At 39.9% G+C, this 17,534-nt stretch overlaps 1 protein-coding gene across 1 annotated transcript; it reads left to right on the top strand.

Moving 5' to 3' along the window:
• Positions 1-3,138: 3,138 nt before the first annotated feature.
• Positions 3,139-14,432, top strand: trhra (thyrotropin-releasing hormone receptor a). Its single transcript, XM_085177800.1, has 2 exons — positions 3,139-5,381; positions 10,683-14,432. The coding sequence occupies exons 1-2, from the start codon at positions 4,575-4,577 to the stop codon at positions 11,121-11,123; spliced, it is 1,248 nt and encodes a 415-aa protein (XP_085033926.1). The 5' UTR covers positions 3,139-4,574; the 3' UTR covers positions 11,124-14,432.
• The last annotated feature ends 3,102 nt before the right edge of the window (positions 14,433-17,534 follow it).

Consider the following 17,534-nt stretch of genomic DNA (forward strand, 5'->3'; position numbering starts at 1 on the left):
GTAACCCGAAGGAAACTGTTAAAGGACTCTATAGCACAAAAAATGAATAGATATCAAATTCAAGCAACATTAGGCCTTTGAACTTCTTTTAAAAACAAACAAACAAACAAATAATACAAAACTAGATAGCAGCCACTTGCTCACACTTTCAAGCATCCAAAATGCACTCACAGACCCTAAGTACATATGCATAGATCTCTCATCTTTAGTTAATAGTCAGTCATCACACATTTCTGGCAGCTTAGCTCATCTCGTTCATTTAAAGGCAGTAGCACACCTTAACCACCAGGTGGCATTGCAGACCCACAATAAATGATGGTGAGGGTCGGAAACAGTATCAGGACATAGGTGAAAGTTATGAAGTGGTTAGCTGTGAAAAGTACAGTTTGTTCAAGTACTGAACAATGGTTATTTCTATTTATGCCTTTATGTTATTTTCAGAGAAAAACTCTTCTCTTTGACTTGGATTTATTTTTGAGTGAATGTGAATCATGATCATATGATCATATGATGAACAGAGCTGATGAACATGAACTCCACACTGTTATGACATTGTGCAGTAAAGAAAATAAACATCATTAGCCTGCTTTTACTTGAAGGGATAGTTTGAGATTTTGTTTGGCAATGTGTTATTGTTATTGTTTGTGTCTAATATGATGTTATGATTGTGAGAGTTGTTGTTGGATGGCTATCTTCAGACTTCAGGCAAGCTGCCCCTCTCCCACGGCCACCAGCTCATTCTTTGCATCAGAAATCAAATTCTCTAAAATGTCAAACCGTTGTTGCAAATAAGAAAGGGACTGACAGTGACATTTCCACTTCAGTGATAAATAGATAATCTCCCAGTTATGATCCTGAAATACCTACAACAGAAAACAAAAACAATGATCAGATTTGATTCACACATGCCTGACTAATGATGATTTGATACGCAGTCAGCAGAATGCAGCTACATCACAGCGAGCATGACCTTGCACATTACTAGAATCAATATTTGTTAAATGCAAGCTTGTAGGCCTGGATGTGTTCTTCAGGGGAGTAATTACAAATTCTTTTGCCCACCTGCAAATTGTGTGATTTTACCTCTTGACCCCTCTGCCGTGACGAGTGATGATCTGTCGCGGTCTCCCACTTGAACCGAAACACTTCACTTACCCCGTGGTGCAGTGTAATAGCACAGAGAAAATCAATACAGAGGTGACAGTGAATTAAAGCCACTGGATAAGTTATGTGGACACTGATATAAAACCTTTGCAATGATGCTGGGATTATCCCGAGAAAACCAACTGGTTAAAGACTGCGACAACTCAGGAAGCCTAAAACCAAGATAACTGCTGATCCCTTTACACTGTCTTGCTTTTTATCCATACATCCTGTGGACAATCTATCCACAGTGTGGAAAGTAGATCTTTTCCTACACGCCTTTCAGCTCTTGTTGCTGAACAGGCCTTCTGGGAAGGTTATCCACACAGTGATATAAACAGCTGCATTGCCTACTCTGCTAATATCTGAGTAATCCATCCTTCTTTTACTCAAGCCTGTGCAGCTTTCCTGGGAAAACAATCAGTATCACTGTAATCTGGACTAGTGATGAGCAACTGCCTCAGCTGGTTTGTTCATCCTTTTTTGTCTGCCTAAAAACACCACAGGGATGAGAGGAAGAGCGCTAATCAAAAAGAGTTAAATCATGCCCGTGTCAGTTTGATAATCCACAGTGGATATCCATGCAGATGGAGATAGAAGTAGACAGTAGAGGACTTTTTTCCCCCTCCTCTCCCTCTGTGAGGCACTTCACACACACGCACATACAACTCTACCTCAGCTCATGTTACAGGTGTTATCCCCTAGGAAAATTGTTGCTGGTGGGTTCCCGCCTTTCTCTCTGTCTACGTAGCAATGTAGACAGAGAGGTATAATGGAAAAGCAATGCTGAGCAGCGTGAACCTTCAGCTCCTTTCCTTCTTGATGAGAAAATCATGTTGATGCAGGTAGACAACAGAGAGTGAGAAGGAAGCAACGACAGCCCTTTCCCCTGCTACGCTGATCGCAGAGTTCACCTGCAAGTCAATTTGAATAGAGACAAACTGTGTAATACAAATCTCAGAGACATAAATGAGCTTAAAAACATGTAATATGGTACAGATATGCTGCTGTCAGACATTAGATAGCTCCGAGTCATGCTGCCAGTATTTTTGGAACTACCACAGATGACACAATATTGCACAATATTGCACTATGGAGATATTAAACTCACCTTTTATATATTTGAAAATTTTATATCCTTATACTGCCATAACAGGTTTTCTTTGGTGCCTGCAGGACTCAATAACATGTTTAGTATTATCTTATTGCACATTATGGGATTATGTTTTATCTTTTATTACATTACTATGTTCATGTGGTTCCAGGTATCTGGATATTGACACTCTGTGTAGCTTTTTTACCCTCTCTCTTTATGAATATTACTAGGTGTAAGGAAAGGTAAAGCATAAATGAATAATGTGCTGCATGTATGTGTCAGTTTTCTGGTGGTGGTACTGATTGGCACTTGGTTGTTGAATGATATACTGGGGTTTTTCCTGCACAAACACCTCTAAGATTAAGAGAGAAAATATATATCCCAATGGGCATCAATTCTTTGGGCAAAAAGTGTATTCAGAAGTATTGTCATCAGAGTATTGTCCCTGACTATGCCCATCCCTTTATGACCACAGTATACCCATCTTTTCTGGCTGCTTCCAGCAGGCTTACATCCCATGTCACACAGCTCAGATCATCTCAAGCTGGTGTCTTGAACATTATGGTTTGTTCAATGTACTCAAATGATCCCCACACTCACCAGCTCTCACCACATCCCAAAGGTGCTCTTTGGGATGTGGTGTAATGGGAGTGTTTAATGAGAAACAAATCTGCAACAAGTATTTGATGCTGTAATGTCAATATGGAGCAAAATCTCGGAGTAATATTTACAGCACCTTTCTTAAGCTACACCATTAATTAAGGCAGTCCTGAAGGCAAAACGGGGGTTCAACCCAGAAATTATCAAGGCATACCCAATAAAGTCCCTGGCAAACTTATATTTAATATGTAAAACCTCCAACGTTTCTGTAGCAGAAGCATTAAAATATTGTGAAATGCAAAAATGACACATTTTTCACTGAAATAATGAAATCAATTTGTTAATTACAGTAAATTTGTTGGTTTTCTTTTCATTTTTGTGCAATTGCTGGTTCAATATAGAACACTTACAGTGTAAAATGGGAGTTAAAAGGTGAAAAGGAGCCATTTATCAAAGAAACAAGGCTTCAGAGTATTAATGTATTAATGGCTTATAAGTGTGTTTTCCTCCTAATCATTAACAGTCAGGGTTATCTGTTCACTTGTTTAACTTTCTTTATTATATGCATTTTAAGGAGTACATAATTATAACACAGTACAATAATATTACAATTAGATATGACGGCATAAATAACTCTAGCAAATGAGTGCCTAACACAACTTGATCTTCATTATTATTAGATATAATAAATACATTTCAGTTCAATGTATCCTGTGAATGAGGTGTTTTATTTAAAAAAAATCTGACTCTTCACTATGATTTGTTCATATGCCAGCAGAGCATTGATTGGCTGTTAGCTAATCAGCGGTACAAACATATAATAAACAGAAAATACATTAAACAAAGATGAAAAAGCATCATTGGCTTCTGGGCTCTAAAGAATTAAAAAATATAAAAGAAAATTAACATGAGATTTGTGTGTGTGATGGGCCTAAGTTTGCCACATTAGGTTCAACATAGATGGGAATAATTAATTAGGCTTAAGAATATGATGATTTTTCTCTCAGGTTAAAACTCTGGATATGTTAAAATAACATAATTAAAACAAACCAACAAATTAAAAAAACAAAACAAAAAATAACTGCGTCACAGACACAGCAGGACACTTATTGGTGATGATGAAACTGATCTAGTAAAGCAAAATCCGAGTTTAACTGGAAATCACTCTAAAACCTTTATTGGTTTTCCCTCTTATTAGAACTTTTGTCTTAGTTTTACTTTTTCTTGGAATATTACTTTCATGAGCATATATTTTTAGAACGGCCCCACGGGAGTCCCTGGTTTGAAAAAAAAAATGTTCGTGGCTCCGGTGCGTCAGCCTGTGACTTCACTGGGCTGGAAGGAGCAGAGATGCTCTGCAGGAAGCTCCCAGTCATGACTGTGTGAGCGGTGAGACGAGAGCGAAGCGTGGAGCGTGCCTGCAGCACCTCCTCTCCTCTGGCTGGAAACTTCAGACAACAACCTCTTTATGATGTGTGAATGGAAAAGCGCGCTGGAGTTTGATTTGATTGCTTTTCGATATCACAAAGTGGAATGGATTTCGCTGAGAAGAACAGACAGTTTGACTGGATCCTGTGCGGATGAAATTAAGTTTTTAAAGGATTTATAGAAAGGGGCTCTTGGTGGATACAGTTCGTACTGTGGCCCTGCAGAGATTTTTCACTGTGTAATGCATGTTTCTATAAGCTCGGTGTAATTTTCTTAAAACCCCAAAGAGCGACAGCTTCCTCTTGTCATGAAAAATCTCACCATGGATAACATGACTGTGGAGAATGACACGTCGGTGCACGACAACCAGACCCTTGGAGTGTGGACTGACTATTCATTTGAATACAAGGTGGCCAGCGTGTTTTTGGTGACTCTAATATGTGGGGTTGGGATCGTGGGGAATGTGATGGTCATACTGGTAGTCCTGACCACCAAACACATGCGGACTCCCACTAACTGTTACCTTGTGAGCCTGGCGGCGGCTGACCTGATGGTCCTTACGGCCGCCGGGCTGCCCAACATCACCGACGCCCTGCACGGGCAGTGGGTGTACGGCTACGCGGGCTGCTTGGGCATCACTTATTTCCAGTACCTGGGGATAAACGCGTCCTCCTGCTCCATAACCGCCTTCACAGTGGAGCGCTACATCGCCATCTGCCACCCTATTAAAGCGCAATTCTTGTGCACTCTATCCAGGGCTAAGAAAATTATCATGCTGGTGTGGGCGCTCACCTCTGTTTATTGCATCATGTGGCTCTTTCTGTCAGACACTAAAAAGTTGATCTACGACAACGTGGTGCTGCTCACCTGCGCCTACAAGGTGTCCAGGAGTCACTACCTGCCCATCTACTTCACGGATTTCACGGTGTTCTACGTGCTCCCTCTCATGCTGGCCACGGTTCTGTACGGACTGATCGCCAGGATACTTTTCATCAATCCACTGCCTTCGGATCCGAAGGACAGCACCAAGAAGTGGAAGAAGGAGACGACTCAGGGAGGGAGGATGATTAGCACCAGCTCCTCCAGCAGCACCACGGCTGCCTCCCGCAGACAGGTAGCTCATTATCATCACCATCATCCCTGTAGCACTTTTCTGCGTGAGTTGGGTTGCAGAGGGACTGTATTTCGTTCCAATTAAAAACAAGTTAAGTGTTTCATTTCCAGCAGATTTATTCTGCTTCTCTGCTTTCCCCCCTTCTTCTTCTTCTTTAAAAAAAAAAAAAAAAGATAGATATTCTGACAATGTAGCCCTGCGTTCAGTTATGCTAGTCTAAGTTTAGAGTGACGGGAAAAAACAGTTTTTCTGTTTGGGATTTGGAAGATTTTGTACCGCATGAAACAGAATGAGAACACCCAACCTGGGTTCCTTGGCTTATAAGCGTTTCTTTAAAAGAGAAAGAACGCTTTTTAAAAAGCCGTTTCTTTAGTGAAAGATCCACAGCTTCGTGGATTACAGACATTTGAGAAAAATTAGAATATGTCTTCTCGTCCTTATCTCCGTGTGAGGGGGTAAAAATTTAAAAAATCCAGCAAAAAGCAAAACAATCTCAAAAATCCTCAACTGCAATTCCATCAAAGCTGCACCCATATTAGAGGCGGGGCTACATTCTTAATGGTTGTATTTCAGGCCGACATTGCAGGCACACACGTGTCTGCAGTCACGGTGCATGAGTAGTTGGTGGATTGTTGCGTTTCAGACACGTCTGCAAGAGGACCTCACCCTCTCCTGACCCAAGCAGCCATGCAAATGCCTAAACTATACTGTCCCTCTAGCACAACAGGGAGGCCCTGTCTTAGTAAGGGGGTTTATGGAGGGGTTTAGGACAAATTCATATACCTAAACGCAGCTTCTGTTAATCTTATTTTATTTCTGAAAACTTTCCATTAAGCTTTAGTCCCTAAAGTACTGGTAACTGAGCCTGGTGGAGTGTAAAACCAGCTCCAGTTCATTTCCCTTTCTTTCTTTCTTTCTTTCTTTCTTTCTTTCTTTCTTTCTTTCTTTCTTTCTTTCTTTCTTTCAGAACAGTGGATATTCTTAGTTTAGGACTGAAGAAGAAGCAGAAATTTTGAGATAGTCCATCCTAAATATAGGCCAAAAAATGAATTATCTTATCTTATCTATGTCTTACATGCAGTACTGCTAAACAGTGTAAAGCAATTTCACCATCTGTCTTCTGTTTAGTTTTTTTCTTTTTAACATTTTAAAACAGTTTTATGAATAAAACTGAATCCTCTAAAGGTAAGGACACCATGCCAGACACCTAGGTAGGCTGCAGGGAGAGATGTTTGTTTATCAGATCAGGGGAAGAAGCCTTCCTGGAATGACAAGGGGGTGTGGTAACCCTGAGGGAGCTCCATGCTCTGCTGGGTAGTCAGATCAGTTAACCCTAACTGAAATAGACTTTTAGGCATTTTCTCCATCAGTGGGGTTTTTATTCTAACACACGTCTGCCAAAGCACAGCCACATTTGCTTGTTATCGTCAGCATTCACAACTCAACACGGACACAACCAGCAACCCCTCCCTCCTACCACATACCTTACCGAGTTACCTAAATGTCAACAGCAGCTAAGATTAGGCACTCCACTTGCTGATGGCACTTGCTCTGCCCCTATCCAAGTCAATTAGACTCACCTCACTGCAGCTGAGACAACATGTCATGAATATGGATACGGTCTAATTACAAACATCAAGATTTTTACCCGGCAACTAAATTAATAAATCCAATCTTTGTAAAGTTGTGATTAACGATTTGATCCAGTTACTTAATAAATTATATAAACATTAAATAGGTGTTCAAATAGGTCACTAATATTGACGAAAGACTTTCAAGCTGGAAAGATTTTTATCTCATCAAATCTTTTCATTTTTTAACTGGATAGTTTGGTATGAGCCACTGATGTGTAGAATCAATGTTGCTTTGATTAAGTGATGCACCAATTGAGCAACAAGCTGATCAGCAGTATATACTTGTCCCTCTTTCCCATGTTAGAAGCATGGTAAAAACTATCCAGTCCCTGAGGGGTGTGCTTATGTAGCACACCCAAATTTTGTATAAATCAGCTGTAAAAAGGACCCATTTTCACTATTGTTTTTTCTGATGTCATTATCCTCGGGTGACATAGGAACACACTGTACATGTAAACCTAATAAGCTTGCTTCACAGTACACCCATCTGGTGTGTGCTGCTAATTCATGTGATTTTTGTACAATGCGAGTGACTCCACCCTAAAACACTTACCAGATAAATAACAAAACCTGAGTGCAGCAGTAAAAAGGTCAATCCACGCCTCGGTGTGTTTGTAGCCATGTTATTTGTTGCAATGTTCGAACAGACCTGCTGGCATTTCCACAGCTTTTAAGATCAACAAAGTTCTCAATTCAAATTATACCCCTAGTATATACAAGTGCAATCATTAATCAATGAAAAGAATTTCTGACAACTGAGGCGAGGCTAAAAATCTTTGATGTCTGTCATGTGTGCAGAAACTGATCTCACAACTCTTGCTGCTAAGAAACGATGGAAAATAAACCACAAAAGAAGATAAAGACAAAAGTAAAGAGGAAATTAACTTTTAATAAATAAATAAAATTCTCTTTTAATAGCAGGCACAGATAAACTCTTAGCATATAATTAAGAAGCCCAGAGATTTTTTTCAGGGAAGTGGGGTGGTATAGCACCATTACCTCACAGCAAAAAAATGCCCCCAAAACATCCTGGGTTTGAGTCCAGGCTAGGCCAGTTTTGTGTGGATTTATCATGTTCTGTCCATGGTTGCATGGGTTATCTCAGAGGCTATGGCTTCCAAGTACAGTTTAAAGACATGTAGGTTAAATTATTTGGTCATAAGTGTACGTGATTGTGTACCTTCCCTACCGCCCTATGGCAGCTGGGATAGGCTCCAGCCTGACCACAAACCTGAATCGGATAAGCAGAAGCAAATGAATGGATTGGTCTTTCTTGTCATAGATATGTCTCTAAATGCAGCTAATGAAAACAGACTCAAAATGTTAAAAAAAAGCATAAAAAATGTTTAATTCGTCAGGTTTAAATGTGAAATAAGTCTTGACGGGGATCTTTAAAGGAGCCTGTAACAAGAAGAGAGGTTCAAACTTTAAGTTTTTCAATTCAACCCTGTTCAGTTTAATTTATATAGCAACAGATCACAACAACAGTCAACTCAAAGTCCTTTAGACCTTACAATAATAATGAGAAAATCCCAATAAACAAATGATCCCCTATGGGTAAGTGCTTGGCAACAGTGGGAAGGAAAAACTCTCTTTTAACAGGAAGAAACCTCTGGCAGAACCAGGCTCAGGAACGTGCAGTCATTTGCTGTGGAGAGCCAGAGATTAATGATTAAATGCAGAGTGATGTGTAAACAGACAGAGAGTGAAAACAGGTGAACGAAGAAGAGTTTTTGGCTTGAAACAGGTGATTTTCTAGTACTATAGCACGCCGTTAGACCATTTTGGCAACCTTTTCATGAAAATTTCCAAAGGTTGTGACAGTGTCTTGGTTTGCTGGTTCCAGATTATCAAAGTTGAGCACAAAGGTCTAAAGACAAAAGCAGAGTTCTGTATTTGATAGGGACTCAGAATTTCCAATCAGCAAACTGGAAAAGTCAAAGAAAACACCTACTTGATAACTTGGACACATTTACTCAGCCCTGACATTCACATTTTGTTCATAACCACTATGGTCAAAGGAAACTCTTATTACTGTCCACAGTAATCCATGTTTGACAGTATGGCTCAGCGCTGGCACATTCCTGCCTTTGCATTTGCATGCGTGAAAAGCTTTAGGTTGAGAGGTGCAGCATGACCCCTAAGAACACAGATCAGAGCAGGCATCAATGGCATGACATTGATGAAGTCAGACACAGCATAAAAATGAGGAGCTGAGCTGGAGGTGGGTCACGTTGTATATGAGATTTGCAAGTTGGAAACACAGAAGTGTATCAGCTGAACCTCCAGCTGGGAGGGATTCGTAATGGCTCACATCCATTATGGAAAGCAATTCTGCCTTAAACTGTAGCAAACTGTGTGGGAATGAAGTTATCAATGCTATTATATAGAATGCTATTATCAATATGAGCTGATAATAGCTAAGCTGTTTGCTTAGCTATTATCAGCTCATATTGATACTGATATAAATAAATGGTCTTGACAAATTTACATTTTTTCAAAACAAGATTTTTTAAAATTTAGTGTGGGGCAGCTTTCCTCTTCTGAGCTCAGTATTGTTGTGTTTAAATATTGTAGTAACGCTCCACCATGTGGGAGCAGGGGAATGATGACCCCATATATGCTGCAGTTTTAAGTCTTTGAACCATGGTCAGAAGTTTTGTCATGAGTTTTTAAATCATGGGGTGCTGTTTTTAAGGACATTTTTTGTGCCATGAAAGCACATGTTAAGCTTTTTGTTTGCCATTTCAGGCTGTACCCATTGTAAAGAGATTAAATAACCAACACAGTGGCTGGGTGGAGGTGGCTTAAAGGCGGGAGAACAAATGTTCATAAGGTCAGGAGGTAAACTGCTTATCCCCGCCTCAGGATTTGATTTTACCTTTTTTTTTTCTTTATAATTTTACATTTTGCTCTTCAATTTGGCAACACCACCAATTTTCTAATTATTCCAGTGCCTTCACATGAACCTTGAAATTAAAAAAAAAAACAACTTCGATTTTCTGGTCAGTTGGTGACACCTGTGGTCACTAATAAGGACTTGTTTTGTTGTTGTTTTGTGTAGAGGTATTTTTAACACATTGTACTGTGCTCTGACATCTGAAACAAATGGGCTGTTTCACAGGAAAAGCCATTTCACCAAATGAATGTTTCCAATGAGAAGCAGAAGTGTTTGATGTTCTGCAGCGGTATAATAGGGATGTTGATAGGCTGACCACACTGAGAACAAATTTGTAGATGAACTACAGAGTTGCATACATAAAATAAATTAAATCCCAAAGGAATCACAGTCAAAACTATGCAGAGTGTTAGTTACAGACAAAAACTAATATTAGCAAACATACACATTCATACACCACATAAAGATGTTTTTACATTTAACTGTGGGGAAGGCGCAGCTGCATGTAAAGACAATGTCGATGCATGTTAGGGTGTTGGTTTTGTGCATGCTGGCTCATAGCTTACTGGGTAAAAAGCTGTTGAACAACCCTGTGCAGTAGTGTTGGGCTTCATTTACACCTGATGAGCATTTAAAAACTTTTTATTATGCTGTCCGAAACAGGTTTGTCTTGTAAATGAGTCATTGAATCTCAGTGAGATTACCTGTAAAAATAAAAGTTACATTTTAAAAAAAAACTTCTTTGATGAAAATGAATTTTTTTCCCAGGTGACAAAGATGCTTGCTGTGGTGGTGATCCTGTTCGCCTTACTTTGGATGCCCTATCGTACGTTGGTGGTGGTCAACTCTTTCCTGGACAAGCCCTACCTGGACACCTGGTTCCTGCTCTTCTGCCGTCTCTGCATCTACCTAAACAGCGCTATCAACCCCATCATCTACAACGCCATGTCTCAGAAGTTTCGTGCCGCTTTTAAGAAATTGTGTCACTGTGGCCCTCAGCGCATGGAGAAGCCCGCTTCCTACAGCGTGGCCCTCACCTACAGTGTCATCAAGGAAACGTCCAACGGGGAAAGTCCTGAGCACTTCACCACAGTTATGGATGAGCTCCACACACCGTCTGCTCAGTACCTACCTGCCAGCATCCTGCCAAATGCCAAAAAGATGGTATATGAAGACCCTTCTCCGTCGAGCAGGGATGTCAAGGCCTGACTAGAAACAACCTTTCCACCTGAAGGTGGTATCAGAGATTCTGACAGCTCCAGTATTGATTCTGACATGTATTGAATATACAGGTTCCAGCTTTATTTCTCAAGATTTTTTCCTCTTGTAAATGTTTGTTTTATTATACAACAACATTTGCCAGAAGACAAATAGGATGAGCTGCCCCGTGCTGTAGGCTTTCTTGCATTTTTGTGTGAAATGCAAGAAGAGAGAAAATATCATAAAATAGGAAGTCTTAATCATTAATGCAGGAAGTGATCCTCCTCAGCCCTATGATGTAATACAAAAGCACATTTTCTATTAACTTTACCATAAGCTTTATAGTATAGACTTGCATGGCACCGATTTGTTATAAGTTGCTGTATAGCTGTATGACAAATTTGTCGGAAGTAGGGTGCCTTCTCATCTCATCTTTCTCCCACTAAACAAAACCAGACTATTGAATAAGACATTAAAGTAGTAGTCACACTCAAAAGGAAATTTCATTAGTGGATATCATAGGTCTTTGTGATAATAGCCTTGCCGTTAGAGACCTTTACGGCAAGTTTAAAATGATTTAGCTGTCTCGCTTAACTCTTTGTTTGTTCCCATTAGTCTGATAGTGCTACTCTCAGCCACAGCAGGCAGCTGTTTTCAACAAACAGCTCTCGCTCCATCCAGTACAAAACAGCAGACAGACAGATTTAGCAAACACTGCTGTGGATGTTGAGCAGATCAGATATTCCCCCGGGAGTCCCCATTTGGTCAAACATTTCATATTTAAATTCAATTTGCCAGCTGATCAGAAACATTTTCACTGCAAGTGAACAAAAAAAGGAGAAACTCCAGAGTGTGCCTGAAACACAGCATAATCCTTAGTCCATTCCCTCATTATCAAACAATACTTAAACAGTCAGCTTCAGACAGAAGTATATACCTAAAATGGACGTTCACTCGTTTTCTTTTTCTTAACCGCTTGTTAACTTGGGTTTGCAGGCAGCTGGCGCCTATCCCAGCTATCATATGGTGAAAGGCAGGGTGCACCCTGGGAAGTTCGCCAGTCTCTTGCAAAGCAATCACATGGAGACAGACCACCATCCACGCTCACCTTTACAGCTAAGTGCAATTTAGAATCACCTTTTAGCACAACACACGTCCTAGAGGAGTACCCACAGTGACTCCATAGAGGCACAGCGAGAACATACAGTGGATTCAAACCTAGGAACTGGCTGTGTGGTGAGACCTTGTTTATGTACAACTGTTCTTCATATTTATGGCTGATGTGACTGTTAAGCGATCACTTTCTATTCGCTTGACTCTGCCCAGCTTCCTCTCCCTGTTCTGGGAATGGAGCTCTTATTTTCCTTTGACTTAAAGTGGTTAGTAACAGTCAGACGATTACTTTTATTACCACAAGTATGCCATAAGCATACCACATTGCACACTGACAACTAATCATAGTAGTATTCTGTTACATCGACAGTTCGGTTGATGACTTTCTGTCAGTCTAAAGACATTTTGATATAATTTCATTCTCTGGCCAGGTTTGTGTTAGCATGGAGCAGGTGCCCATGTTGTATTATTCCTTTTGTTAATCTTATTCACAGCACACGGCAACATTCATGAGTAGACCAAGAGGATGTGAACCCTCTACCATGACATGCTGTCACACTGGACTATAGTTGAAATAGCAACACACTAAACACACTAAAATAACAACTAGATGCTAGCACAGGTGTTCAAGAGTTTACAGTGAACCTATAAAGGAGGTTCATTTAGATGCGTCCCAGCAGATTCCTGGGTTCATGTTTTCATTTTATTTATCATCAAGCATTTTATAAAGTTTATCTGTAATGTAACTAAGTGCTTTTGCTGTAAAGTAACATTTTACTTTCTTTTATGTTTACATTTTTGAGTGTTCTGTACAATATTAGACTTTTGTTTTGTTTCTGTGCTTGGACTGCATACACTGTATCACCTGTACATCAAAGCCTCTCATTTCCCAGTCAGTGAAATGTTCTGTCATGATAAATATTTATATTGTCTGCATTACCCAGCCCCATAGGATATCGTTTTACCAACCCTACCATACACAAAAGCAAATACAAAACTCTTTTTCCGTTGTTAATGTACCACTAGAAGGCCTGTATTTTACATAAATCCAATGCATTTTAGTCTTGCTACAGCACTATAGGGAAAACACAGATGTGGAATTATGTGACCTTTTAAAAATAGGTCCAAATATGAGAACAACTTTATCTTGCTTTCTCAATTTAAAATCCACTGATGTCTAATGATTTCTCTGTGGATTTCAAACTAAACAGTGACAAACACTAAAGTCTTCTGTTGGCTACTGTGACTATGACTGCTGTGGAATCAGAGCCCGTGGGGGGGTGAGTGGCCGGTGTATCATAATCATAATAAGAAGAGAAGAATGTGTAGCTCTGATGTGCAGAAAGAGAGGCTGTTTGTTAAAGGGTCTGGTAACAGTCGTGACAGTAATTCACTGAAACTGCAGATTGCAGCACTTTTGTGGGATTTATCCACTCAGCAAAACCCAACAGAGCAATGATGGAAGGTGTAAATAGATCGCAACAACGTGCCATACTTGAGCTGGCGCAATGCACACTGTGTATATAGCTCACACCCCGCTATTAAAGGATGAATTTTCTAGTGTTTCTTTGAGCTACGTGTACAGTGTGTGTAAACTGAAGACGGCTCAAGGGGATAAATAAGTAAGGAGCTCAGTGAGAAGGGCCTTTTTTGTGTTAATCTAAAGGCTTTTTTCTGTCAATATTGTGAAGTTGCTTGAAATTGATTGTGCAGTGCAATGTGAAATTCAATTGGTATTGTGTTTTCAAACATGTGGCAGCAAAATGGAATTTGTGTTTTTATTTTTTATTTTTTTGAAATAATAGCTCATTTTGATCTATTGTTCCATCAGTGTGTTTGCTATCATTTCACAACAGCGGGTGGGGGCTGAACTCCAAAGTGGAAGAAAAAGACTGTGGTTTGTAGTAGTTGTAGCGTAAAGTACCTCTTGTTCGTACAAGTTTCAATTTCTTCCTTTGTTCTCGGTTGAAACATATTTCATTTCTTTGACGAACAGCTGCGATGGAGATTTTGTGTTCTGCACGGTGCACTGTCTGCAGTATGAACTCAGGCTTTTGTGAAGTGCTACCTGATGAGTTTCCATCTGATGCAGTGTGGGGGGTTTTGTGCACTTTTCTTTCTGCAGGTGGCTTTTCTCTGCTTTATTCGGCTTGTTTTGTATTTTGTAACCTTCTTTGTCAATAATAAACACAGATGATAATTACACGACGCTGGAGATGATGCATTATTGCTACGTCGATATACGCTCTTTTGTTCCCGATTCTCTACAGCTCCACCACTTCTGATCTATTACCAGCAGCCATTGAAGAAACTGCCTCATCCAAGACCCCCTTATGAATCAGGCACAGATAGCTCTGCGAGCTGCGATCACACCGAGGACATCAATCACGGGTGTTGATTGCTTCGTTCTGAAACCACTCAGCATGCGGTGGCCTCGTCTCCTCTCGCTGAAAACTATCAGAACCCAAATGTGCTCAAAACAAATAATGTGACACCCGTGTGAAATTTATGTTTACTGTAGGTAATGTCACTAAATATCTGATCCGTCAAAGCTCCCTCAATTTTGTTAAGTGATAATGCCACCACTGGAGTCACACAGTAATTTCCCATGCACTGTGATGGAGCTGGAAAGAGCTTAATGTGCCAGGAGAGAATGTCCCTGGAACACGGAGGCACTGTTTGCCGACTGCATTTCATCAGCTGCACGCACTCTAGCTGTAATCTGACTGGCACACAATTGTTTTCACAAATGCATGTGAAGACACAGATTTTATTTTAATCCCCCTACTGTTTGTTGCTCTGATTCTAATTTGTAAACTTATTTGGAAAGCTTTTCGCTTGTGGTGGAACTTGAATAATGAAAATAAAGGTCTTTTCAGCAACTCCCTTATTCAGAAAGCTCATATTTGAGTTGGCAGGTTGGCTGGCTGGATGCCATTCCTGGAGCAACCTTAAAGGGATTTGCGTCTTCTCAAAATAGTGATCTTTCACATCTTAAGTGAATGTGAAAAATGCTAAACCATGGAGCTACTAAAAGTAAGAATAATATTATCCATCAAATTCATCTGTAGCTTTCATTATTGTATCTTTTTTGATAAATAAAATTACATTGGGGTGGAAGCAGAGAGTGTTCTAACTGGACAAGCAGGAGGATGACAACTGATGCGTGAATTTTGAGATGTCTACCAGCTCATCCCTGCTTGTTATTTTATCACTGCTCTAGCTGGCTGTTCTTGTCAGGCTAAAATGACCCTCAGGCCACTGGTAAATGTCCCAGTGCTCCAGATGGGCAGTCTGCCACAGAATGTTGTAAACTATGGACTCAGGCTCACGTTCTTCAGTATGCAGATCTATTCCTTTTTAGCCTGACTTGTCTGCTTTTCTTTTTTGATTCTTAACTGCAACATTCTAACTAGAAACTGCAACTAAATATTTTTGGAAACAGGAGTATAAATATAAGCTAAACAGAATCAAACAAAGTGTGTCTCAAAGCTATAACTCTTTCCTTTCTTCAGTTTCTTTTAATGCTAAAAAAAAACCCCAAGCAAACTAAAATGCAGCACTGCAAACCATGTGAGAAGTTCACACTGCTTATTGCTCAGATGTTCTGGGGGCAGTAAATAAGGAGAAGGAAAGTCCTGTGTTTCTGAATATTGCATATATCTGTGATTGACCTCTGCTCCTTTCCAGGCCATCTGCTACTTCAGCTAGTATACAGGCTCACAGGTGTGAAAGATTACCTAAAACTAATACTGAGATCAGATTATGGAAAGTATGTATGCGCAACAATTATTTTTCCCCTATCCCACTCTGTCCAAAATAAAAAAAAATGCATATGACTTTAGCAATGTAAGCGTTGTGGCCTTACAGTGATAGTTCCTCTGTTCCAGACTGCATAGTGCTGATATTTCTCTAAGGGTGGATTACCTTAAAATTTTGCGCATGAATCTCAGAGGATAAATTGAGATGGCTTTGATGATCACTGGTCTTTTTTATCTTGTGCTGCCCTGAGGTTCAAGTATGTGGCTCTTTGTGAAATGTCCTGACAGCTATTGAATGAATTTCCATAAACTTTCCAACAGACATTCATGCCTACTTAGGATAAATTATTAGCACTTCAGCTCAGAATTATAGCTTGTTCAATAATTCAGCTCGTGATCTACTCCAATGAGTGAACATGGCAAATAATTGCCAAACATTAGCATGTTAAAGATGAGAACATGCCACACAGATTTGAACAGTTGTCTGTACCTAAGTACGGCTTCATAGCACAACCTTTAATCTTTATTTCTGCTTCTTATTTTATGCTTGACACTTGAAGAACTTGTTCTTGTGCAATCAAAAACACGGTGATGGTAAAGCAGAATGTTTCACAAAATTTCAGTGAGTTTGTCATCTGTCAGGTTCAGATTTGAGGGTCGGGAGTATTATAACAGAGCTGATCACATATTCACACTGCCCACCCATTTGCCCAGTTTCTTTGAACTGGAATACAAAAGGAAAAGCCCACTTTCACTGCCAAGTGATGGTGAAAGGTTCAGTTGTCATTTCTAAAACCATTTCAGCCATTGCTGCAGCTGAAAAGAAGAAACCATTGAACAGCACTTTCAGGGCTCTAACACAGGTCAAGGTGAAACATGGAAAGTCAAAAAAACATGCAAACAAATAATTCCAAGAATATATGCACATAATCAGTGACCTCCTCAAAGAAGGAACACATACATAACTACCATGCAAAAAGGATGAAGCGCTAAAGAACTTGTCCTTTCTTCTCATTTCCTCATTCAAACTCAAAGAGTTTGGGGAGTTTGCAAGTGATTTCCAGTTTAGAATAAGCTTTCTGGCATAGAGGAAAACCTAGATGTCTGTGAGGTGAGTCCAGTGGCAGAACCCCAAGCCAGGCAATGCGATGAGAGTGTGAGGTATTAATTCTGAGTCTATCTGACAGACATTTAATTGCCGTGGCTCAAACCTTTTCCATTACAAAACAAAGACCAAAAATTGATGATCAGCCAAGTTTGCAGCTCATGCAGGTAGCACCACCAGCTGCAAAGTGACTTATTCTGCTCAGTGAACTCAGTGTACAGTTTTGAACTGCATTCAATTGTTTCTAATGAGAATACATAAAATCCAGTGCCCCAGTACCCAGATGCTGCTGTCCTTCAGTCCTTTCCACCTCATTTACATCACAATAATAGTAATTATGTTACAAGAAGGTCAGGATAATATTTCCATATTCATGGAGTTCAAATGTGAATTAATCTTATGGTGATTGAAATATTAACTGACATTAATTGGTGCTACCTT

Source organism: Neolamprologus multifasciatus, chromosome 11 (genome assembly GCF_963576455.1).
Source record: "Neolamprologus multifasciatus chromosome 11, fNeoMul1.2, whole genome shotgun sequence".
Taxonomy (NCBI): domain Eukaryota; kingdom Metazoa; phylum Chordata; class Actinopteri; order Cichliformes; family Cichlidae; genus Neolamprologus; species Neolamprologus multifasciatus.

Bases quoted from the DNA above. Each gene is read 5' to 3' on its own strand.
- trhra (XM_085177800.1), top strand. From the start codon at position 4,575: ATGAAAAATCTCACCATGGATAACATGACTGTGGAGAATGACACGTCG. The intron at 5,382-10,682 runs GTAGCTCATTAT...TTTTTTTCCCAG, and splicing joins CGGCTGCCTCCCGCAGACAG to GTGACAAAGATGCTTGCTGT.